This window comes from Chlorocebus sabaeus, chromosome 9, assembly GCF_047675955.1.
Source record: "Chlorocebus sabaeus isolate Y175 chromosome 9, mChlSab1.0.hap1, whole genome shotgun sequence".
Lineage (NCBI taxonomy): Eukaryota > Metazoa > Chordata > Mammalia > Primates > Cercopithecidae > Chlorocebus > Chlorocebus sabaeus.
The window spans coordinates 48290723-48316775 of NC_132912.1; the positions used below are offsets into that span (position 1 = coordinate 48290723).

A 26053-nucleotide genomic window follows, 5' to 3' on the forward strand; every position below is an offset into this window, starting at 1 on the left:
CCTCCCAGCCAGAAACGGTTAATTGCCAGCTCCAGGCTGCCTCCAGCCCAGCCCTAATCGCCGATCTCAGACGGCTGGGCTGCGCTGGGGCTGAGCGGCTCCAGCCCAGGCTGGGGTTGTGTGAGCAGCGGGAGCATTCTTCCAAGGTAATGATTAAGCTGAGTCCCCGGCAAGGGCACGGGCTGAGCCGGGAAGGTGAGCCCTATTCACACCTCGGCCAGGCTGCGGTGGCCAGGACTGGTTTGGGAAGGCAGGGCCCCGGTGTGCAGGGGCCCCGAGCCAGCAGCCACAGCCTCCTACCTGCACAAGGGTGTTCGGGAGCATCTCAGGGCCGGAGACTTTGCTGCCCGCCCTGCTGGGACTTTGTCCTCACCCCCAGCACCATGAAGCTCCAGGTGTTCTGGACTGGGCTGGAATACACCTGCCGGCTCCTGGGCATTACCACTGCTGCAGGTAAGACCCCGCCTCCTGGCTGCTAATCCTTGCACACTGGCACGGCAGATAGGGCTGCCTGAGGGGTGGGAGGTGGCCGAAAGACAGCAGGCACATCTGGCCACTTCTGTGCTTCAATTTTTTCCCAAGACCCCCAGAAACACTGCTCTGTAGAGCAGCAGCAGGTGCAGTGGGGTGAGCCTCAGGCCGGGGGCCAGAGGGCTGGGTGCTGGATCTTTGCTTGGCAACTCACCCTCCCTGTGACCTTGGGAAGCCTCAAGATCCTCATCTGCAAAATGATTCCAGGGGTCTACCCCACCTACTCAGAGAGTTGTCATGAGATAGAGGTGGAGACAGAAGGTGAAGGTAGAAAGGGCTGGGCCTTGCTGTGCAGCTACAAAAGGTCAGCTGAGCTCATCCTTCTTTACTCAAACCATAGCCCTACCTCATGGAGAGAGAATTCCCAGTCATGAGCAGCTCTGCCCAGTGGGGACAGCCTGAGCTAGGCTGGACATGGAGATCACAGGCTTCCCTCGGGCCCATGCTGGACCCTGTTAACAGAACACCCTGTAGGAACCCAGACTCCCGTCTGAGGTCTGGCTGCAGGAGTGAACTGTGGTCTTAGCAGCAGAGATGCTTCCCAGAGATGCTGGGCTCCCCTCCCTCACCCAGCAGAATCACAGGGCTGCTCAACTGGCCAGGAGGGCAGATTGTTAGAGCAGAGCCCACAGCCACCATCCTGAGCCCTGCCTCCTCACTTCCCCAGGGCAGGCCCGACCCTTAGCCCCATGCCCCCTACAGGGCCAGGATCTGTATTGGGGAAGTGAACGGGCAGCACTCTGAGCCCTTAACTCTGAGCCACATTGTCCCCTGGGGACAGAGAGGAGACACATCCCCTATCAAAGCCCTTCCCCACCACTGGGCAAAAGCTTACCCACGGGTCTTGCCAAATGGGGAAGTTCTCCTAGGTCAAAATCACGCAGTGCTGGTTCCTGCCCCAGCCCAGTCACTTGCCTGACCTTGGGGAGCCCCTGCCCCCTCGGCGGCTGCACTTTCTGATCTGTATGACGGAGATGCTGGACCTGCTGGCCAGGTGTTTGGACAGGTTAAGGATGCAGGAACTGAGCATGGCTAAGTGGAACTGAAGATGAAAACCTCTCAGCAGAAGCCCCCGTGACACACTCCAGAGCTCAATGGGAAGCTGGGTCATTTCAGGAGCACTGGGCTGGGTTCAGCCATGAGCTGGCCAGTAGGCTCTTCCAGCATCTAGGCCGTGAGTTAGATCATGAAGGGCTGCTGGATGGTTTAACCCCACCCCTCCTGCTATAGGATGGAGCACCCGAGCTCAAATGCGAGTGGTGACCTTGCCCAAGGTCATGCTGCATGTCAGAGAGATAGCCAGCCCGGAACCCTGGTCCTTCAACTTTCACAAAGGCCAGAGCTCTGGCCAAAACCTTCCCTGCCTTGCAGAGTAGGAAGCCCTGCCCAGCAGGCAGCAGGAAGAGGTTCAGAATTGCTCTGCTGAGGCTCTGAGTGGAGGTGCTGATGGAGGAGCCAGATCCAGCCACTTTCAGAATCACGTTGTCATCTACACAGAAGGGAATGATGGCCAAGATCCCCAACAAGCAAACAAGTCATCCTGGGGAAAGGAAGGCCACCCTAAATAGGTTTCCATATCTGTTGATCTGAGTCCACCCTGCTCCCTCTAGACTTTGGTTTCGAAATCTGTAAAATGCCAAGAATCCCACAGTTTCCCTAGCCACACTTCACCCAGAGCTGAGGCCCACCTCCTGTTGAGAGGCTGTTCTAAGATGTATGTACCTATCCTTCTAATGGATTAGCTAGAGACAGTTTAACAGTCTGATTTATCTCAGTCAATGGAAGAGTCTGTGGCCCTTGACACTCCCATGTGCATGCGCGCGCGCACATGCACACACCCACACAGACACACACATACACACACACACACACCTGCACGCGCGTATAGTGCTCATCGTAACCACAGCCTTTATCTCTGTACAGGGGACTGCTGTTATGCTGAGAATGGGCCTCCCTCTTGGTTTTGATAGGAGATTCAGACTAAAAATAGGCCATGAGTTCCCTTCTAATGGCCAGGCTTTCAAATGATCTTGCTTGGGCTTTCTAGAGTGCTGGGAGTGAATGGGAAACTAGAGAGAGGGGTTTGGTGTTCTTGGGCAAATCTCGAGTTTCTTCCAGCATCACTGAACGCCTGGTCTATTTCCAGTACACAAGATTTGCAAATTCCTTATTCTCCTAAGCCTCTTTTTTGTTGAAATCCTCTGTTGAGAACTCCAGGCTTCATTTACAAGGGCACTGCTGCTAGAGAGGAAATAAGACTGGAAATAGAGGGCCTCACTTTGCAGAAACCCTAGGGAGGTAGGGAGTGCGGATTTCTTAAAAGCTAGGAAGACATGTGACTCAAGGGCACTCAGAGTGTCAGCTGCAGGGACCAGGCAGCTGCTAAGAGGCTACAGCCTCTCATTAGCAGCCTCCTCCCTGGACCCCCTGCAGACAGGATCAGGGCTGTCAAAAGCACTGAGGGTACCTGGTGGGTGCTTCTGCCAGCATGTCAAGGCCCTATGACTGTGGATGAAGCCACAGCCTTCAGATGATGCCTCCTTAGGATTCCTCGAAGTCCCGCAGGCCATTCTTGCCCCACCTCAGTGTCCAGACCCACATCATGAGGGGTCCTAGAGCACATATGCATCATTGCCGCCACCAAATGGGGATAAACAGGCCTCGGGTAGTAGCACCTGGGTGGAAGTGTTTCTAAAATTAGAAAACTCGTTCCCTCTGAAAATTCCTTCCATGTGGTTTCCAGGACATCACAGACCACTCTCGCATTGTTTACACCGGGCTCATTTGCATCACCTCCCTGGCTCGGGATGCGGGGGTGGGGGGCAGGCGCACGTGCGTCCATGTGCATGCATGCACCAGTGTGATGTCTAAGTGCCTCAGTTGCTGACACGTGGCATCCACTGCTGCCCATGGAAGCAGACCCAGCTGGGAAATGGCACACAGGCTGTGAGCACTCCACATCCCCCTGTGCGGATGCCGGGGCTCCTGCCTGTCCATTCCTCAAAGCAAATTCTCCCTGTGTCCACTGCAGACAGGGTAAAGGTGTCCTGAGTGCGAGACTCAGGCCCCAAAGTAGGCTTAGCCCTGTGACAGGCTCTCAGCACAGACCAAATGGCAGGAAAGGGGGCCTGGGAAATGGGTTTAACTGAGCCTGGAGCACAGCGGTCCAGGGCGCTCCTCCTCTGTGAGATGAGAAAGGACCAATCCCACAGCATTGGTCCCGATTGCAGGCTAGGAAGGCAGGGTTGGCTTCCCTTAGAACTTCCGCCATCCTCTTACCCTTTAACCTCAGGAGAATCGTGAATAACTCCCTCACCACTCCCCAGCTCCTGCCAAGGTGGCCAGGACGAGAACGGGAAGAGCCCCCTGTGTGGGGCAGAGGGTGCACCTCTCAGGCTGTCCAGGCTGGGCATGGAGGGAAGGAGAGGCATGTCCCCCGGCCCCGCCTCGTAGAGAAAGGCCTCCCCTCCAGGCTGTGTCCTCACACACAGATGTGCATGGGCTTCCCCAAAACAGGCTTGCTCAGAAATGTCTCTGCCCGCTTGAGCAAGGCCTCCCAATTTCCCTCAGAGCAAAGAGCTCCAGCTTGGGGCCCCACTGCCCCATCTCCAGGGCTGAATTTCACTTTTCCAGCCTCTGCCCAGAGCAGGGATTGCTGAGAATGAACATGATTATTTGAGTGTGTATTCACATAATACTCAAAGCCCAAGCTTGGCACTACATATTTTAAATGCAGTATCTCGTTGCATCCTCCTGTCCTGGGAAGCATCATCATGTTCATCCTCATACCCACTGTACAGGAAGGGAAACCGAGGCCTGATGGGGTGAAGAATCTTGCTCAGGGTCTCACACCAGGAAGTAAGAAGACAAAGTTCCACTTGATGATGGTCTGCTCCTGAGACCCCACTCCTAATTGCTATTTCCTCCACCTAAATCAGGATTTAAAAGCATGTCTCGTAGTATTTTGATGACCCCAAGATGCAGGATGAAAAACACACAGAGCAGAGCAAGAGAGGCCTGATCAGAACTGCCCGTCCTCTACCCTCATGCTCCTGCCCTTAGCCAGTTCTGATCAGGCAGGTGGAGTCATGGTGAGGACACACGTACACTGAAGCACATAGTCAAGGGTCACCAAACACTTCCTAAATCTCAAGACACCGATATTCATTGCACCTGTCCATTCTCTGTCTCAAGATGCTTTAACCAGCGCCACCATGACCTTCTCTAGCCAAACCTGCTTCTGGACCCCATCTGGGGACAGAGAGATCTGCACACATTTCCAGAGGGAACTATCACGGTAGGGCTTGCCTTGATGGGTCCAGAGGTGCAGGGCTGACTGCATGCATTATGGTCATTGTCTCGCTCCAGCCCCACAAATGCCTGTGAGGCTGGAGTGCTGGGCTCAGTCCCATTTTACAAATGAGGAAACTGAAGCTCAGAACACTGAGGTAGCCTGGCAGATCTCACATAGCCAGGGGACAGAGATCTGGTGTTGGAACTCCACTCTGCCCAAACACAGGACTGTGCTATGGCAGCTCCAAAGCAAAGGGCATAGCAGAGCCAGCAGGGACATGAGGGGGATGGAGGCAGAGCCATCCTGAGCGACCTCTGCTTGTCAGGCTGACATGCTGTTTCTCACCAATTGCGTGCTTGGGAACAGCCTGGGATCACTGAGGGGTTTTGTTTTGTTCCAGGTTTTGACCCATTAACCTGTTTCTCTATATAATAGATGTGGCCACATTTTCAACTGCTCCCATACTTTCCACACAGTTAGAGCATTGGCTTATTAAAATAAATTAAGAGAAAAGAAGTGTTTAAAACCCAGCTGTTCTCATTATATTTTAAAGGATACAGCAAATGCATAGTTGACCTTAGCCCTGTTCAAAGCCTTCAGGAAAACAAATGCTTCTGAAGCGACCATCTTGGGCCCTCCATGCTAATTTCACCCCTCTTACATGTATATCCCCATGACCACTTCCTGCCGTTGAAGAAAGCGTCACGCACTCTAATGCCTCGCAGGTGATTTATCACCCAAGCGAGCCCATATTGCGTTTTCAGACCTTCCAAGTGAATATTGACTGTTTTCCTCTTCTGTTACAACTGGCTCCACGAGTAAATGGAATCTGCCTCCCTCTGTTCCCCCCACCTACCACCAACACGCAATAGGATTTGGTTCAAACATTTCTTTCTTCACAACTTTGTGCCTGTGCCTTGCTTCTAGCTTTATAACAAGAAATCTGAAACTTCAATTAGGTTTCATTTACTCGGCAAACTGTTGCTGAGTCCTCAGTCATGCAGTGTAGACACTTGGATTAGGATGGCAAGACCTCGCCCTGTGGGAGCACATAGGCCAGACAGAGAAGCAAACTAGTAAATGCACATCCGAGCACCAAGCACCACAGCGTAGTGTTTGGGAGATGGGTCTGTGTCCTGGGACAACCACTGTATCTACCCTCTGGAGTTGTGAGGACTCAATGAAACAATGGCTAAAGTAGCAAGCTGCCTGGCACATAGATTCTCACTCAACATAGGCTAATTTTAGAGGAACGTGCAGGGCATGGAACTGCATAGCATGAGTTATCGGCTCCTTTTGTAGGATGGAAGAAGTAGGAAAGTCTGAGGAAAGGAGCAAAGCAGTATGTGACCCATGAGGCTAGAAGGAGGAAGGGGCTACACTGTAAAGGGCATTATGCTGGGAAACATTTCTCATCACATTCTGAGCTTGGGTTGTGAAGATCAGCCCACAGGAACTTGGCTATTTCTACACCACATATAGTAAGCCAACCAGAAGAAAGATGGCAGCCCTGTTTTATTTTTCATGGGATGACAGCTCTTTCAAGATTGTCCTGGGTTCTATTCAGCCTTCAGAAGAGGGCTGTGAACAAAAAGAAATGTTGTCTGACATAAGTGGCTGACACTGTGGAGAAGGGGCTCAGGAAGCCCCCCAGGAGGCCAGGTAATGGTCAGATGAAGAAGCCTGGTGTGTGTGGAATGGACAGAGAACAAGGGGGACATGGACAATGCTTTCTGGAAACCTGTCATGTGGATGAGTGAGCAGATGCATTCTACCTAAACACTGAGAAGGAATAGGAAGTGAATACCTCAGTTCTCCCTGACATTGAGACCTAGAAGAAATTTATCCTGTGGGCCTGTATAAGTTTGTTTTCATGCTGCTGATAAAGACACATCCAAGACTGAGCAATTTACGAAAGAAAAAGGTTTAATTGGACTTAGAGTTCCGTGTGACTGGGGAAGCCTCACAATCATGGTGGAAGGCCAGGAGGAGCAAGTCACGTCTTACATGGATGGTAGGAGGCAAAGAGAGAGAGCTTGTGCAGGGGAATTCCTCTTTTTAAAACCATCAACTCTCTTGAGACTTATTCACTATCATGAGAATAGCATGTGAAAAACTTGCCCCCATGATTCGATTACCTCCCACTGGTCCCTCCCACAACAGGTGGGAATTCAAAATGAGATTTGAGTGGGAACACAGCCAAACCATATCAGAGTCCTTACAAGGGAGATGCTATTCTACGTGAGAGACTCTATCCTTAATACTGCCAATGAACCACATGGGTCTGCAGAGTCCTTCCTCATCACCAAAGAGTGGGGTATCAGCCCAGATGGCCTCACAGGTGAACTCTACCAACACTTAAGGAATAAATAATATCTATTCCACACAAACTCTTCCAGAAATTTGAAAGGAGGGAATACTTCTCAATTCATTCTATAAAATCAGTATTTATGTGAATACCAAAACTAGACAAAGATATTACAAGAAAATTATAGATTAATATTCTTCATCAACATAGATGCAAAAATTCTAAGCAAAGTTTTAACAAATACAAATATATTGAAAGAATAATATATCATAACCAAGTGAAGTTCATCTCTGAAATGCAAGCTTGTTTTAGTATTTGAAAAATCAATCAATGCAACTTACCATGTGATATGGACTAAATGTTTGTGTCCCCTCCACCCCCAGTCAAATTCACATGTGGAAATCTTAACACCCAAGATGATTGTATTGGGTGGTGGGGCCTTCTCTGAATGGAAATAGTGCCCTTACAAAAGAGACCCAAGAGAGTTCCCTAGGCCCTTCTACTATACAATGTGCGGTAATAGTGAGAAGACAGTTTTCTACAAGAAAGGGGTTCCTCAGACACCGAATCTGCCAGCACCTTGATCTTGCATGTACCAGCCTCCAGAACTGTAGGAAATAAATTTCTGTTATCTATAAGTCACCCAGTATATAGGATTTGGTTATAGCAGCCGAAATGGACTAAGACATCATATTTAAAAACTAAAAAAGAAAAGCCATATTATCATTTACATAGACACAAAGTTTTAAATAAAATACAACTTTTTTTATGATTAAAATAAAACTATCATCAGCAAACTAGTAACAGAAGGAAACTCCCTCAACCTTAAAAGGTCATTACAGAAAACATATATCTACTTAAATGTAAAAGGCCAGGTGCTTTCTCCTAAGATTAGGAACAAGGCAAGTGTGTCCACTCTACCACATCCAGCCAGCATTGTACTGGAGGTTCTAGCCAGTGCTAGAAACAGAAACAAAACGCATACAGGTTGTCGAGGAAAAAGAAAAATTGTATTCACAGATGACATTATCATCTATAGAAAATCTAATAGAATCTACCCCAAAAGCTACTTGAGCTAATGGAGGGAATAGCAACATTGCAGTAGACAAGCTCAATATATAATAATCAACTGTATTTCCATATATTAGCAACAAACAATTAGAAAATGAGATCTTTAAAAATACAATTTATAATAGCATCAAAAATCTGAAATATTTAGGGATAAATCTGACAAAAGATGTAAAACAAACTATACCAGAAACTAGAAAACATTGCTGAGAGATAATAAAGAAAATCTAAATGAATGGAGATTTATCTTGTTGATGGGTCAGAAGGCTCAATATCGTTAAGACATCAGTTCTCCCCCAAATTGCTGTACTGTTTCAATACGAGCTCAATCTGAGGTCTCTTCCAACTGAATGTCCAGAAATATCTACCATGAAATCCTTCCCTTTTCCCACACTGTCTCCGAACCCTGGCTCATGTATGTCAGCTGAACTGATCTCCACACGCAGGTAAACCTCCCCACCATGCTTACCGTTTACTACAACTTCTGAGCTAAGAAGCCTGTGGCTACTACTTACTGTCCCAGTGAATTCACAGCAACCGGCTCCAGCAACTCCATCTTGGAAATGGTACAATCTAGCTTTTCATCTCTACCCTGGCGGTGACCACCTCTCCTGCCCATTGTCATCAGCCTGGAGCATCTTTCCCTGAGATGTCCTTGGAGATCCTGAGTCCAGGAGGAGATGAGAATGAAGGGAAGCGGTAAATATACATGGTGGGCTCTGAGGCTGCCCTCAGCAACGGTGAGTACAAAATTCTCATCCAATGCCCAGGGCATCCAGTGCAAGGTCACTGCCTGATACAAAAACCCAGTTAGTGTGGCCTCTGATGACTGTGAAACATCCCATGTTGCCACCAAGGGCATCACAATGAATGCAAGACATATGTCACAATTCAACCCATGGAGTCAGAACGGATAAGCAACAGTGGACCATGAGGTCAGCCCTATGGCAAGAGCAGCAGCAGCCTGAGGCCAGGAGAATATCCCCTCAGTCGGCAGCCCCACAGATGGCCCCAGCCTCAGGAACATGCTGGCCTGAGCCCCGTGGGAACCCTAGCAGGGTTATGGAGGGCTAACACAAGAGATGTGGAGATAGATGGGAGTTTGGGTCACTTATATCCCAATTGGGCTTTGAGAAGGGACCTCAAAGTAAATTAGTGAACAACAAACAACATTGGTGCACAGGGAAGAGCTTTTTGGATACACACAAAAAAACCACAAGTGTGTTAATGGAAGCAAAGGATGAGAATAAACCCTCTCCTTTCCCTGGAGAACACTGATGGGAACCGCCTGCCTCTTATAATAGCTTTCCTAGCCATCGTCTGCATTTGTGCAGCACTCTCATTTACTTAGACTGAGCAGCGGTGGGCACCATTTTGCATGTTTTTATTTTCCCCATTTTCCAGAAGAAGATGCAGACCAGAGAGTTAATCACTTTCCTGAGGATGCAGGACTCAGCTTTTCTGATGCAGACCCCGTATTCTTTCTGCTCCGGTGCAGCCCCTTCCTAGCTTTCATCCACCCATGCTGAGACCAGAGCTCTAGGATGATAAGGATATTCACACAGTGGCTGCCTTGCCCAGGGCTGCACCACAGGTTCTTGGCGTAGGATCTCTGATCTCTGCTAAGCCTGAACTACAATAAACAGCTCAGAAAAGCAACACAGAAGCAAGCCCTGGCCCCTGAGAGAAGAAAATTCTTGTACCAAGGTTGGATCTGGCCCAGACAGGAGGGACAGAGACTGGAGGGAAGGAGCTAATGAAATGAGAGAGGCCAGGCTTGTCCATGAATGGCTCCATCAAGGTGCAATGCAAGGCACCTCCTGGGATCGTGCAGGGAGTGAGACAGAGGTGTGGGGTGAGCTGTGCTGGAGTGGGCATAAGGTACCTCTGTGGGGCTGGGGTGAGAGTAGCTGGGGAGCCTGAGGTGGGTTAACAGGGAGGGATGGAAGGAGTCAAATGCCACTAATGGCCGTGTCAAGCAGTGCTATTCAGTGCTTCCGTGCCCCTCCATCTGGGCAGGAAAGACAGCACAGCCAGATTGAAGCAAGTCTCAGGGTGATTCTTTCTTGCAGAGAATTTGGTGTCATGAGGCTCTGATTCTGGGGGTAGCAGGGTCTTTGTGCCATTGTTTGTCTCCATTGATTAGCTCCTAATCATTGATCTGCTAATCCAAAGATCAGCTCTTCAGTCCCTCGTCCCAGATCTGGGCAACGCCCCAGGGGTATCTTTTCCAGTGAATTGCTAATTCAGCCCAACCACTTCCACATTGGACTAGCATCCTGAGAAGGCAGAGTTTCCAAGACACAAGCCTCACTGCCCTGTGAGAAGGATGGAAGGCCAGAGCTCAGGCCAAATTCCACAAGGAGCTAGAAGCCCTCAGACCCTGGGCCACCCAAATCTCTGGATGCCAGGGCCAGGGAAGGATACCACTGTCAGGGCCAGGGAAGGGCCTGCACTGCCCCTGAGAGAGGGAGTGCTGCCTTGGGCTTAGAGTGAGGGCCACATTAAATTACAATGAGGGCCTCCTTAATTTTACAATAAGTACCCCCTTTATTTTAGGAGGAGCACCTCTTTCATTTTAGAATACCTCCTTAATTTAATGGCAAATACCGTCTTAGTTTTAGGGAGAACACCTCCTTAATGAACGAGCACCTATGTAATTTTAGGAGGCGTGACTCCTTAATTTTGAGCCCTGGTGTCTTTCTGGGCCCACCTTGGTCCTAGTTCTCTGGGTGCCATAATTTCTTTGTGTTTAACAGAGAGCCCCGCCTAAATCTGGAAACCTGGCAGAAACCTAAGGTCTGATTCCACAAAACAAGGAGTGGGCCACCCTCATCCATGGGTTGAAGTAAGGCCTTTGAGAGGGTGGGGGCCCACCTATGCAGTCTCTGGGAACAGACGCTCAGGAGACCAGAGAGGAGCTCCTTCTTACCTGTGCCAATCCCATCCTTCATTCAAGCCCACATTGAATTTCAGGCCACATTTCATGTTCACCTCCTGCCAATTCTGAAGACTAGTCCCCTGGAAAAAAAACTTTCGGGAAACTCCAGGCCCTGAGTGAAAACACTTTAGAGTCCTATATTTGTGTCATGTGGAACTGTGATACCTTCCAAAATATTTTGTTCCCAGTACAGTCCAGTCAGCACACCAGGCTACGGGCTTCCACAGCCAGGCCCAATGTGGCTGTCTGGGGTGAGTGTTGGATACAGTTCACAAAATTCCTACAGCAAGGAATCTCACTTCTTGCTTTCTTCACTTTTTCTACTGGGAATGTTTGCAAAATGCAACTGTGGGAGGGACCTGCTTTGGATGATACAGTGTTCTCCTCCACAGATCCTCTATGAAGTCTTAAGATATAAAACCACCAGTAGGATTCCATGACCCAGTGGAAGTCCCCAGACACCACCCCTATTCCTTGGAGTCTGAATCTCCAAGGCTGTGGGGCAGGTGCTGCAGGACCCAGAAATGCTTACTCCTCAGGAGTCAGAATATAATGTTTACTCCTAAGAAGTCAGACCAGACACAGAGACTTCCACGCCAAAAATCTCAGGTGACTAGATGACAGAATAAACTGCTTTTCCAGTTACCCGTGTGTGGCTGCCTAACAACCCACTCTAAAACGTAGTGATGTAAGACTACAATCATTTCATTATGCTCAAAACATTGTGGTTTGGGAATTCTGGCAGAACGCGGTGGTGGAGGTGGCTCACCTCTGCTCCATGATGACTGGGGCCACTGGTGGAGTCACAGATAGGGTGGCTGGCATGGCTCACGTGGCTGAGGTGGCTCATCTGGTGCTTTGGTTCTGATTGTTGTCTGGGTCCATCACTTCCAGTCTGTGTCACATCTGCTGGTGCCAGAATGTCAAAGATAACTTCTTCCATCATTTGATCCACATCCCACAACCAGCTGGGACTGTTGTGCCTCTCTCTTTCTCTCTTTCTCTCTCTCTCTCTTTTGCTTCCTTTCTCTATTTCTCTCTCTCGCTGTCATTTCTCCCTCTCTCTTTTTAGAAGTCTCTCTACAAGGCTGGCTTAGGCTTCCCCACAATGTCAGTCTCACTCCTCAGGGATTAGCAGGCGCGTCTTCACAGCAAAATCATTCTTAGCCAACTTTCCTGAGAGATGGCAGCCAGCACATCGCTGAGAAAACTGGGAGACTTTAGGGTTGGCAGTTGCCACTTGGGAGATGTGCAGATGAAACAAGACGTACGGAGAGGGCCTACTGTCTACATGGCGTGTGGTGGCACCTGGGTGAGAGGCAACAGGGCTGATATGCCCAGGAAGCTTCCAATCCCAGACACCTCCTGGCCAGCCCACACCTCTGCCCCCCACTGCCCGGATAAAGCCCAAATATTGACATGCAAGGGCAGGGCATGCCTTCTGCTTTATGCCTGGGAAACCTCCTTCTCTGGGTCCCCAGACAGAACAGACCCTCCACTCTCCTGAACCGCTATGCCAAGCGCCCTGCTGTGCCACTGGACAAGAAAGCCACCTGCACCACACCATCAGGAGCCACAGCCAGAACAGTGCTTCAACCCCAAGTCAACAAAGAAACTAGCAGATACCGTGTGCTGGGAGAGGAGGTGACCAGGAGCACCTGGAGCTTGTCTCTGTCCCTCAGCCACCACCAAATATCACCGAAGTCTCTCACCGTCTGCACGGGGTCAGGAAGCTTTCTGAAATACCAGTCTAAACATGAGTCCCTTCTGCTCACGCTGTACAGCCCAATATTTAAGAACCCTGCAGTCGCCTTGATCCACATACACTGCCCATTGCCCCCGACGGTGTCCCTGCTTCTGCTGTTAGGGGCCCCCACCCCCTGCAACGCCTGGCCCCTCCATCTGCACAGGTGCATTCCTGCGGCTTTTCTAGTCCACTCTGCCTTCATCTTTATTCATCTTCCCTGATAGTCCCATGGGCGGCCCCTCTTGTCTGGCCCCAGAGCTCCTGGGTGAGTCCCTCGTCCAGCCTGGGTCACTGCCCTCACTGAATGCACTTTTCTCAGTCCACATCACATCTCTCCCGCTGGACTAAGCCTACCCCAGCCGTGAGCCTGGTGCCTGGCCAACCAGTAACCACAGAAGACCAGGTGGGCCTAGGAGAAGTGGCCAGGAGCTGCCCCCCAAGGAGAGTGCGCCTGTCGCTCCCAGCAGAGCGGCCTGAACATCAAGACCAGAGGCAAACAGAGCGGAGGACAGAGGAAGGACTCAGTGTGAGTCTATGTTGTCTCAACCTGGCATGCTCTGCATCCAGGAACACGAACCCCAAAAGTGGGAGGATTGAGCAGAAAGCAGTGACCCCCTGGCCTGGATATCAAAGGTCTTTACAGCCTCCCATGAGCGCCCCACTGATCCCCTTCCACCTTGCATACATTGAGGAGCCATACTCCTGGCTCCCCACACTCTCCTCCTCCCGCCAACTGGCATCCCTCAGTCTCGACACGCAGAATCCAGCCGACTATGGTTGGGAGGGAGCTTGTGGGAGTGACTCCACACTCCTTAGTACAAAGTGACTGACTGGATACTGGGAAAGCTGCCAGGGCCAAGCTGGGGGGAAGGAGTCGCCTCTTTGCATTGATCACCTGACATCTATCAGGCACTAAGCCGTGCATTTCAGACTCCAATCCAAGCAATTTTCTCCAATCCAAGCAATTACTCTGAGTTATAACTTATTCTGCTGCTTCCACAGATGAGAAAACACAGCTTGGATGAATTAAGTACTTATCACTTGTGTGTAATAACACACAGAACTGGAATTTCCATCCAGCTCTCATTTCTCTGTTGCCATTTTTTGATATTTTTTTAATGCAAACCAGCACTGTTTCTACAGTGTTCCTCAAATGCCCCTCTGACCGCTGACCCCTTGTTTGTCTAAAGAGTACAAAACAAAAGCATCAAAATAGCTCTCCACATGCTAAATGGGTGCAGATCAGGGAAGAAGCTGAGTTCCCAAGACCCTTTCCTGCCATCTGCTGGTCGTCTGCCACTAGCCCCTGCAAATTGGCCAACATGACATGCCACGTGAGTGGAGCCCACACCTGCCCTACAGAGTGCTCAAAGCAGACATCAGCCCTGAGTCGAACACCCCTTCCCAGGCCCAGGGCAGCAAGTACTTCTTCCCCATCCAGTGATTCACTGAGCACCCGTAACATGCTTGGTATCAGTTAGCTCATGACCACTGTGTGCAGGAGGTATGATGAGGAACAGACTCAGAGAGATTGGGCGACTGTGCTATGAACTGGAAAATGAGAGACCGAAACTCAGGATCTGACCTGGGCCTCCATCCGTAGTTGGTTGGTTGGTTTGACTTACATTCTGTGTGCCTCAGTTTCCTCTATGTAAAGTGGGGATAACAAGAGTACCTTCTCATAGGACTGCTGCAATGATTCAAAAAGCAAATGAATGCTGGGTGCTGAGAACAGGACATGGTGAAAACCATTTAAGTGGCCATTTGCCTGCACGACACACGTATACTCACATATTCACACATGCACATTCACATGCATACACTCACATACACTCACACACATTCACACACACGCACATATATACTCACATACACTCACATTCACACATACATTCACACACATGCACTCACATACACACACATGTACACACACATACACTCAAACACACAGTCACATATATACTCACATATACATATACACTCACACACTCACACATACACTCACACATACGTGCGCTCAAAAGCCTACCCACACACATACACATGTGTCCACACACGCATAAGCACATGCTGGCAGGCAGCGGATAGCAGGAAACTGTGCACCACCTAGAGCTGGCTGCCTCCATCTGGTCTCTAGGCCCTCACTTTCCAGCATGTATCCTTGAGTGAACTACACAGGCCACTGAGCCTCACTGTCCTCCTCTGTAAAATGAAAAGAGTGGGACTCCTGTGCCACGGGCCTGCTGGAAGGGCCGGGATGTGTGCACCATGGTGTGGAAGCTCTGAAGTGCTCTGTAAGTTTGGACCCTTCAGTTAGGCTGACACTGCAGGGGTATGTGGCCCGCTAGCATCATCCGTCCTTGCCCCAGGTGAGCCAGCAGGGTAGCTGGAACCTGGCGAGGGTGGGAGACTCAGTGTCTGCCTCCTGTGAACCAAGGGGCTGGTGGCAGGTTAGTGTGGGCAGTCGCCCATGAAGCACAGCGGAGCCCCAGAGCCCTCCATCCATCACTCAGAAAATATGACCGCCTCTTCTTGCCTGCCTAGATCCAAGTGCTCTGTCCCCTTTCCCCCGCCCCATATCTCCACGATCACCCCTCCCACCCCCCACCCCTGGAATCGAGGAGTGGAGTGCTGGTCGCTTCAGTGCAAGGCTCTTCCCTGCTCTCTGGGAGGGGCGTTTCAGCATTGGATGAAGCGCCCTTCAGCTTGAGACACCAGGGGATGGAAGCCCACACAATGTCTCTGCCAGGGAAGAGAGGAAGCATCAGAAGCCAGGAAGCAGCCCCATGAGCAGCAGGGAGGAGGGGCCACCCCCAGGTTGCCAGGGACGACAGCCCAGCCCACCATCTTTGACTGGGAGGAAGAGAGGATGAAGCCACACTCCAGCACACAGCAGGGCCATCATCAGAGCCCAGAGAGAAACAGGGTGCCCAACAGTGTAATCAGTTAGGGATAAAAAGATGTCTGCTCAGCAGGCCGATGCACTGCCCCTGGAATGTTTCTGTCAGGGACTCCAAGGGTCAGTGCTGTGCTGGTTGTGGGAAGCCATGGGAGTCAGCAAATCCCTGTGAGGAGAGCACCCAGAGACAGCAAGTCTTGAAAGGCAGGTCCGAGATGAAATTCACCCAGGACAAATGGAAGGTCATCACCAACTGCCACAAAAGGGGAGGAGGAGAACTGAGGCTGAGCAACATTTCCTTGTCAGGGCGAAAGCCCAGGGGTTTAGTCAGCACTGGGTCCAAAGAAATGAGCAATGAGTGTGACCTTCAGCCACCCCTCAGCAAGCAAGACCAAGGCCACACAATAGCAACCAGTGACCCAAGCAAGAGAACAGAGTTGGGGCAGGGCCCATCCATGGCTAAGCACTGAAGCCAGACACACAGCACACACTGGGGTGGGCCCCAGCACGTGGCAGAGAACAGCTGTGAACCAAGGGGCTGGTGGCACATTAGTGTGGGCAGTCGCTGGAGGCACTAAGGGTGGCTGCTCTGGGGAAGCTTAATCAGAAGACCTCTGGGCCTCTGCCTGGGGTTCCAGGGACCAATCCAGGAGGCTTCCTGCTCTCTTGCACCTTGCTAGTCATAGCTGCCTGTGTCATGAAGAGAAGAACCTACCTTGGCTCTCAGTGCCCGGGAAGAAGACTCACTCCACAGCCAAGGTACCCCCAACAGGGCAGTACTGTAGTGTAGAGCTCCAGGCCCACTCTTCCTTCTTCTCTTGCCCCTTAGTGTTGATCGGCGTGGGCACTGAGACCTTCCTCCAGGGCCAGTTCAAAAGCCTGGCTTTCTATCTGCTGTGAGTATGTGTGCACGTGCCACTTTTGACCTGTAAGTTCTGCTCAACTCACCCTACATCTGTCTATGCAGAATAACTCAGAGCAGTCCCCTTCCCATGCTAATTCCATCCTATCTCAGGGGTGAAGGGAGTCGAGGGGGGCTTTAGAATAGCTCCTGGTTTGTGCATACCATCCCATAAATCAATGAATTATCCTTTCTACCCACCCATCCATCCACCAATTCATCCAGCCAGCTGCCCATCTATCCATCTATCTGCCCATCCATTCATCAACCCACCCATCCATCCATTCACCCACCAATCTATTCATCCATCCACCCATCCATTCATCCATCTATCCAGCCATCTACCTATCCATCCAGCTACCTATCCATCTATGCTCCCACCTCTTCATCCACCTGCCCATCCATCCATCCATTCCTCCATCCATCCACCCACCCATCTATCCATCTATCTACCCATCCACTCACCTATCCATCTATTCACCCACCCATCTATTTATCCATCCACCCATCCATCCATCTACCCATACATGCATACATACATATACACACCCATTTACCCATCCACCCACCCATTTATCCATCCATCTTCCAATTCATCCAGCCAGCCACTCATCTATCCATCCACCTGCCTATCCATCCATCTATGCACCTACACATGTATCAGTCCATCCAACTACCCGTACACCCAACCATCTATCCATCCACTCACCTATCCATTTATTCACCCATCCATCTATTCATCCATTCACCCACCCATCCATCCATGCACCCACCCATTATCTGTCTACCCATCTATCTATTCATTTACCCATCCATACATCTATCCATCCATCCATCCACCCACCTATCCATCCATCCATCCACCTACTCATTCATACACCCACCCACCCATGCATCTCATCAATCATGTATTTATTCAGCAAATATTAATTGAACTCTTGTTTTAGATAAAGGGGGATTGGGTCAAAGGAATATACATTTGAGCTTCTCTACATGTCAAACACAGTTAAATGTCTTAGTTGCATTATGTTCTTTAGCTTTCACAGCACTGTAGGAGAAGTGCATATTGGCCTAGTTTTACAGATAAGAAAATTCAGAAGGAGTAAGCAGGTTAGCCCACATCACCAAGCTCATGAGCAGCAGGATTCAGATTCGAATCCAAGACCCTTTTGTTTCCCAGACAATGTCCTTTCTTCTCCACCACCAGCTACCTCTGTAAATGTGCCCTGACAGGAAGGTGACCCCTGTGCAATGGTGTCCCAGGGGGTTAGAAGAACCTGGGTCTCTGCCACAGCATCTCTGCAGCCCCATTCTGAGGGGCTTCCAGCAGTTTCTTCCTAATGAGATAGGAAGGCTGTGTGTTCTAGCCCCACAAATCCTGAAGAACTTACTGAGCTGAGAAGCAATAGATAACAATTTGCCAGGCTGCCCCACAAATGTCCGGTTCTGCCTACAGGGTCCACCAGGCTGTGACCTCCACTCCCCTCCATCCTCAGGATCTGCCTCCACCTTCAGGTGGCAGCTGACCTGTGTTCTTAGCAGTCTCCACCCTCCCGCCTGAGAGCAGGCCCCTTGCTGTGTTTGGGGGCTCACACCTGCCATCTCCTAGATGCAGGCCACCCTCCAAGCCCATTTCCACACTGTCTTCTAGACACACAAATCTCTCTGACAGCCTTCAAGGGCTCCTACCACCTCTGGTCCACACCCTGTGCCATCTTTTGGCCTCTGCCTCACTTCTTGCCACTCATGTACAGCCCGGAGCTTCTGACTCTTTCAAACCCACCAGCACAGCCTCGCCTCCAAGCTTCACTCATTCCGTTGGGTGCCCAAGTACCTTCCACCCATTTCCACCTGCCCAATGCCTGACACTCCTTCCTGGCATTCCGCCCTGGCCATTGTGCCCTGAGCCTGGAGCCCCTGCTGGCTGGTAGTGACTTCTCCTTGTTCTGAACACCCTCCATGTCTAACTGACCCTGTCCCTGGCCGCTGTGCACCATTGCCCTGGGATCCAGAAGCAGGTGGGCCTTCCTCCTCTTCAGTGGGTACCTAATTCTCGGGTCAGGCCATGGCAGGTGAATGTAGGCTGCCTTCTGCCCAGAAATCTGTTCTGTCTCTGTTTTGAAGGGACCCTATACCCATGTGGTCTCTGGGTGGTCCAGTCCAGCCTGGGGTCCCCTGCCCTTCGCTGTGTCCTGCTCTCTAACACCTGCAGGATCAGCACGCACTGCCTGCCCTGTCTGTCCCTCCCTGCCACTCAGTAGCACCAGACAGGAAGTCTGAATGGGTTCCTTTATTCCCCAAGCCTTGATATATCCCTTTGTCCCAGGGTGTAGGAAAAGTCAGTGGAAATTGTTTTGCGAAGCACATGTATTGATGGGCCTGCTAGGCACACAAGCTCTGGAGCCTGAGTGCTGGGTTCTGATCTTTCCCCTGCTGCTGATAAAGGGCCGTCGGTGATGGGGCAAACTTCTCTGTGCCTTACTTTCCTCATCTGTAAACTGACAGTAATTATAGTGTTTATTATAAAATTGTTGCAAGGACTAAATGAGTTGATATTTGTAAGGCCTTTAGAACTATGCCTGGCCCATAGCAATCATTACATAAATGTTAGTGATTACCATTTTAAAACCAGGGGGTAACTTGGGAGGCATAGAGAGTGAGACACTGGGAGGCATAGAGAGTGAGAGGAGTAGAGATCACTAAATGATGTAAATAATCACATGGAGAGAGAAATGATAACAAGACTTGATATAATTACTGTGTGCCAAGCATGGTCCTAAGTGCTTTACAAATATCGTTTAATTCTTAGAGCAGTTTTACTGTTGATGCACTATAATAACCCCAGTTTACAGCTGAGGAAACTGAGACTCAGAAAGGTCACACCTCTCACCTGTGATCATACAATCTAGAATCACAGAGTGTTTCTAGATTGGTAGAAACACCCATGGCTCTGAGGAAACCCTGGCCCCGAACCACCTTCTGCACAACACTATCTACTTTCATTCCTTCATTCATTGCAATGCCCATTAATGGAGCCCAGTAAACCCAACTCACTGTGAGCATGGGCTGTTCAGAAAAATTAGATAGGGAATGCCCCCTGGGAGTTCACAGACTGGTGGCTCTGGTCATATGGTACCACGTGGAGAAGTAAGAGGAGGTCACCAGACAGACTGGAGAGGGAAGGGGAAGGCCATCCAGGAAGAGCTCACTTGTGCAAAAGCCCTGTGGCACCTGATAGCTTCTTGAGTTGTCAAGGGAACATGGAGGATAGGCAGTGAGACCCTCTGCAAGTACATATTCCCATTCCAATGATTCTAATGTGAGTCCAGGAGCAGCCTGGGAGCCATGAATTCTACGCATTCTTCAGGAGATGCTGATTGCAGGATCCCTGGACCACACTGGGAGCACGAGTAGACTTTGAGGCCTTCCGTATCAGGAGGAACATGATCAGATTCAGGTGTCACGCAGCCCAGAGTGACATAGTGGAGGAGCAGGAGACAGGGCTGGGGGAAGTGAGGAAGTGGAGCTGGTGCAGGGGTCCAGGGGGCAGGGCCTAAACCCAGGCAATGTCCATGAGGTCACAGAATAGAAGCAATTTGGAAGGTATTGAAGGAATGTAATCAACAGCTCCTGGTTACTGTTTGGACAATATGGAAAGGAAGAAGGAAAGGGTTAGGAACAGGTCCAGCTTTAAGGCTGGGACACAGGCAGTGGGTGTCTATCCTGGTGACCAGCAGGTAGAAGGACGTGCCTGCCAGTGTCACACAGGGTACCAGGTGAAGGCCATGTCACCTGCTGGCCACGGTGCCCTCCCCACCCATCTCTGAACCCCAGACCCCACCTCTCCCCAACATGGCCCAGTATGGAACAGGCCATGGCCTGGAGACAGCCCCTGGTGAATGTTGTCTGGGGGAATCCAGGTCAGTCCACTGGCTGTAGATGTGATGTCAGGAGGCCACGTGTGAGAAGACAGCCCTCAGGAAAGCAAAGGAGGACAGAGGCGCCAGCCTCCCTCTCACCTGTCTTCATCCGCAGGTTTACAGGAGCCGCTGTCTCCGTATGCGAAGGGGCCTACTTTGTGGCTCAGCTGTTGGCCATCTGCTTCCAGTAAGTAGTCTCCAGAAAGACCCTCCACTGTTCACCCCAGCCCCAGACACCACAGATGTCTCCACCCAAGAACCCGCAACCAAGGAATGTTCTGCTCCTGAAGCCACCGTGGACAGGATCCCCCCACCGAAGTACAGCCAGCCTGGCCTGGAGGTGGGCGCAGGCCCATGGGCTCCATTGCCTTCTTTGCCATGGTCCCAACCAAGAGAACCAACCGACACATTCATTCGGGGCCTGTCCTTGCTCAGAATCCCCAGAAAAGTCCAGCTCCCCCTCACCAGGAGCAACCAGTCACTGGGCCCCAGTGTCTGAGCCATCTGCCACGGGATGAGGACCCTTCAGAAGGCCCAGCTGGGAGTGAGCAGACCTGGGTTTGAGAACTGGCTCTGTCTCTTCCTAGGGCCTGGGGGCAAGTCAGGGGCGGTCCGTCTCTACACCCCTCTGTGGGGCAGGAGTACAGACCCTGCAGGATCTCGTGAGGCCCTTGCTGCTTCCCAGCCTATACTCAGTATGTGGAAGCTGTCATCGGTGAGACCAAGGACTGCGGCTCTCAGAACCTAGACACTGGTCTCTGGGTGGTCAGTGAGAGAGCCAGTCTTCATCCAGCTGTCCCAGCACCTTGCAAGGCCACTGGCTGCCTCTCAGGCTCACCAGCCCTAAGGCAGAAAGCTTTCCCCCTTTCTGCTGAATTCCATTGCCAAGGTGTGCTTGAAACTTCAGCTGGGGAGAAGGCTGGGGAGGAATGGACCCTGGATGGACTCCACCACACTCCCCCACCATACACACACAGGAATGGGCACCAGGGGGCACCAGTGAGCCATGGCAGTCCAGCCTGCTGAGCATAAGAAAGCAATGCTTTGGGCCACCTGGACAGCCTGAGCACTCCCTCAAAGCTAGAGAGGCAGGATGCGCCTGTGTAGAGCCCCAGCTCTAGGCCAATTCAGAGGATGAAGACGCTGGGTCTAAAGGCAGGCACTTGCCGCCTGTGAAACCTGGAGGCAGTGTCCCTGAAGGAAGCTACTCAACATCAGGCTTCTGCCAGGGCTATGTGTGGTCCCCGTGTATACAGTTAGGAAAGAAGCCCTTTTGGGCTGACACTGTCCTGTGCCTAGGCAAGGCTGGGTGAATAAGGCACAGCTGGATTCCAGCCTGCTCACTCACCTGGCCAGGCCTCTTGTGCAGTGCACTACAGGCATAACTGCCCCAGCCAGGTGGCTCCCGAACTGCACACTTTCTCTGCATTGGTGCAGACTTCCCAGTGAGCCCTGAGCCTCCAGCTCTCTTCCTCACTAACTCATGCAGCATCCTGAGAGCATTTAACTTGCTTCCCCCTCGACCAGAAAGACAGGGCTGGGCAGCCTTTCAAAAACTTGTGGACCCTCTCGATAGACTCAGGCAAGTCCACTCATTGTGGAACCCACACCAAGGACTGCTAGGGCCTCCTGTTCAGCCAGGGCCCACTGCAGAGCATGCCCACAGCAGGGCCCGGCCCAGACTCCATGGCATCCAGTCTTGCTGAAGTTTTCCTGGGACACATTCTGCTAACCTGGGCTCCCTCTCACCAGGTGTCAACCAGGATCCCTGGCAGACAGAGTAAGGGAGAAGGCTCACTGGCTAGGCTGCTTCCAGAAGTTCCTGGCCTACCTGCTGCTGTCGGTGGCCTGCTTCCTCCACCCTGTCCTGGTCTGGCACGTGACCATCCCAGGTAAGAACATGGGGGTAGAGATATGCAGCCCCAGCACAGGTGGGCTCTGAGCAGGAGGGGCTGAGCCCCTCAAAGTCTAGCTCCAGTGGTGGCTCCAGGGCCCTTACCTGCCCCACTGCCCTCTCTAACCTAGAGGGTGGGCATGAGGAATCACAGGAGTGCCAGACATCCTCCATGCCGACCAAATGGCAGGAATATCCCAAGAAGTGCATCCTTCCTTCACAGAGCCGTCCAGAAGTGGAACTGCAAAGGGGACCTCGCCTTTCCTCCCACTGACCGTGTGTGGTCTGAGTTTCCCAAGGGTGTGACATGGCCACTTCCCTGCCCAAACCCTTCCAAATCTCCTCAGTGCCTACCCATTCAGGTCCAAACTCCTCAGCCTGGGTTGAAAGGCACTTCAGGGTGGGATCCCAGAAAATCTTCACACCCTTATCCACTTCCACCTCACCAAGTGCACACCACTGGCCAGCCTGCTTTCTGATCGCAGAACCCAGAATTTCTTGCTCCCACCTCTTCAGTTTCATCCATGACTTTTTCTGCTAGTGTCCTTCTCTCTGCTCCCTATCTGTGAAAACTGTGCCCCCTCCTCATGAACCCGTCTATAATACAGGGAAGCCAGCCCTCCAGGGAGACCATGTTGAAAAGCAGAACCCCCATGCTTCCTGCCATTTAGCATCCCCGTCCCAGCCTCCAGGTGGACCTCCAAATCTGATGTGGGGTGTGAGGACAAGCCAGGCCAGAGAGCCAGGGCCACAGGGGTCTGTGTGTGGCCACACAGCGCAGGGTTACAGGAGCCCTGCTGCACGACATGCTCGCAAGGGCTCTGGATTTTCTCCGCGACTCATCTAATGTCCTGATCTCTGGCTCTTTTCCAGGCTCCATGCTCATCGTCACCGGCCTGGCCTACTTCCTTCTGAGCAAGCGGAAGAAGAGGAAAGCTGTCCCCGAGGTGCTGGCCTCCCCAGAGCAGTACACAGACCCCTCCAGCAGCGCCGTGAGCACTACCGGCTCTGGGGACACAGAGCAAACCTACACCTTCCATGGGGCCCTCAAGGAGGGGCCCAGCTCCCTCTTCATCCACATGAAGAGTATCCTGAAGGGGACCCAGAAGCCCAGTGCTCTCCAGCCCCCCAACACGCTGATGGAGCTGAGCCTGGAGCCAGCCGACTCCCTGGCCAAAAAGAAGCAGGTGCATTTCGAAGACAATGTGGTCCGCATCGTCCCCTCCCTCGCCGAAGGTCTGGATGATGGGGACAGTGAGCCAGAAGAGGAGACCACCTCTGACACGACACCCATCATTCCCCCTCCCCAGGCCCCAGTCTTCCTGTCATCTCTTACAGGCACTGGCCTGTTCTGAGCGCCTGTTCTTGCTCCAGCCTGGAGGACACTCAGTGAGGGGTCTACTTAGCTCAATGGCCCTCCCTGGAGTTTCAGGGTCTTCTCAGGTCAGCTTTTCAAGGGGTAAACAGACACCCCCACGCTGGCTGGGCCCCTGAGGCCATCAGGAGGTGTGACTGGCCAGCGTTTCTGCAGAGGCCTCGAGGGAGGCACAAACAAGGCTCATGCCACCTCAAGCCAGCACAAGCTCCTTCCTCCTGGCCACAGGTGGGGAAACCCTTATGCTTCCCCAACGAGACCATCACTCCCACTGCGCACGAGGCTGCAGGTGCCATTGCCTCAGCCCAGAAAGGACAGAGGATGTCTGCCCAGCAAAAACCTCTGGCCTTTTCTTACTCCTGATCCAGGGCCCAGCACTCAGTGAGGAACCTGTGATCCACCCATCTCTGAAGGCCCAGGGAAGTGTCAGCAACGTAAGCATCTCTAAGGCAGGAGAAGGTGGCCGTGGGTCTCGACCAACCGAGACTGCTCAGGGTTGGGAGGGGAGACTGCAGGACTCCAGTGGGAGCAGTCGGGCCATGGGCCGCATTCTCTGCATGCTCCAGGGCTGGGGCTGAGCTGCTCAGGGAAACAATGCCGCGCTGTGCTGACTGTGGGAAAGCCAGGCCAGATGAGCAAAGCTCATTCCAAAAACATTGCTGGGGGTTTCCAGCCTCCTTACCACATGGCCTTTCCAAGATTCCAAGTTGATGATGCAAACTGAAAGCAGTGAATGCCAGGGCCCAGAAGGCAGTGTCTGCTGTGTGCAGGACCACAGAGGCTGCCCGGGGGTGGCACAGCACAGAGAAGTGGCAGTGCCATGTTTAGATGCCTGGTAGCAGATTAGGTGATAAATATAAATTTCCTCAAAATGGAAGGAAGTGAGTGGGGAGGAAGAGGAGGGAAAATGGGAGGACAGGAGGAAGGTGGACAGGCAGGCAAGTTCTTTGCCATGGGACCACGGAAGTGACAGTTAACCCAGAAGGAACAAAGACATCTGAATCAGATATTCCTTTGTAAATCTGTAGAGGATTTGCAATATAGGCTTTACTTCTAAAAATTGCTGTCAGGTCCATGAGGCTGTTGCCAGGAAGAGCAGACACACCATTCTTTGTGGCAACTGCAGTGAGGGAGCAGTCAGGAGGAAGAGTCCTGTGGCTTCCCAGTCCCTGTGGGGACTAATGCCAAGCTCTGTAGAATGAACCTTAGAGCACATGCTCTATGGTCTAATGAGAAACTTGGGTTTGTGCTTTCACACATTTCAATGTTCCCTACGGGTTATTTTACAAAGGTATGAAAATAATGGCCAACGAGAAGCTAGTATCAGTTTGGGGCCTAAATGCAGCAGGTGTTCCTGATAAGCAGATAAGCAGAACTCTTCCTGCAGTAGCCCAGGTCTCACCAGTCAAATGACAAATGGCTAATCAAGACATTCCTGCAAGCCCTTGATGGTGAGAGCGGCAGAGCTGCTTCTTCAGCTGCCATCAAGGCAGGACCTCAGGACCTGACTGTCCACAGTCAGAAAAGAGTGAACAATATGGGATATGGGTATAGGTAGGTGGTAGGCAAGGATGGTGCCCCATGGTTGATGGGTCGGGTGTCTCAGGCAGGCCCCTGTGCATGGAAAGAGCCTAAGTGCAGAGGTGCCAGGCGTCTTTCCCATCATCCACGGAAGGAGAATGCGATGGCCACAGACACCCTCATGGCACAGACATGACCAGACTCTGACGTTCTTGTGCATCAGAATAGCTCTGTCCTCAGAGCCCCAGTCAGCAGAGCTGGAAGGTCAGGTCGCAAGAAGCAAACCACAAAATGTGACGTCAGAGCTGTCAGATCTCATTTAATAAACACTTCAGTAAACCCAACTGCAGAGTGTTGTTCTGGGTGTGTCTTAGAGATGTGTGTTGGGAGCACCCTTTTGGAGGTGTCCTAGAGTGTGCACTGGGAGTTCCAGTGACGATGCAATGGAATTCTGAGGCACCTAGGCTTCCTGGAGATTGCCATCAGTTAAGAGAGTGTCTACTGGTGTGCAGCATTACAGGACAATTATGACCTTACCTAGGTTAGTAAAGTTCTCAAACACTCCTATGGCTACAAAACAAAAAACAAAAAGCTGGAGTGAGATCATTAATAGGCCAGAACTTTCAACCATCAGTGGACCAAGCAAAAAAGTGG

General features: G+C 51.5%; 1 protein-coding gene across 1 annotated transcript; it reads left to right on the plus strand.

Annotated features, from left to right (window-relative positions):
* Positions 1–26053, plus strand: TMEM72 (transmembrane protein 72). The gene is made up of 5 exons (XM_007962486.3): positions 1–453; positions 16618–16684; positions 20725–20796; positions 22362–22501; positions 23377–26053. Exons 1-5 carry the CDS (start codon positions 150–152, stop codon positions 23856–23858), a joined length of 1065 nt encoding a protein of 354 aa, XP_007960677.3. The 5' UTR covers positions 1–149; the 3' UTR covers positions 23859–26053.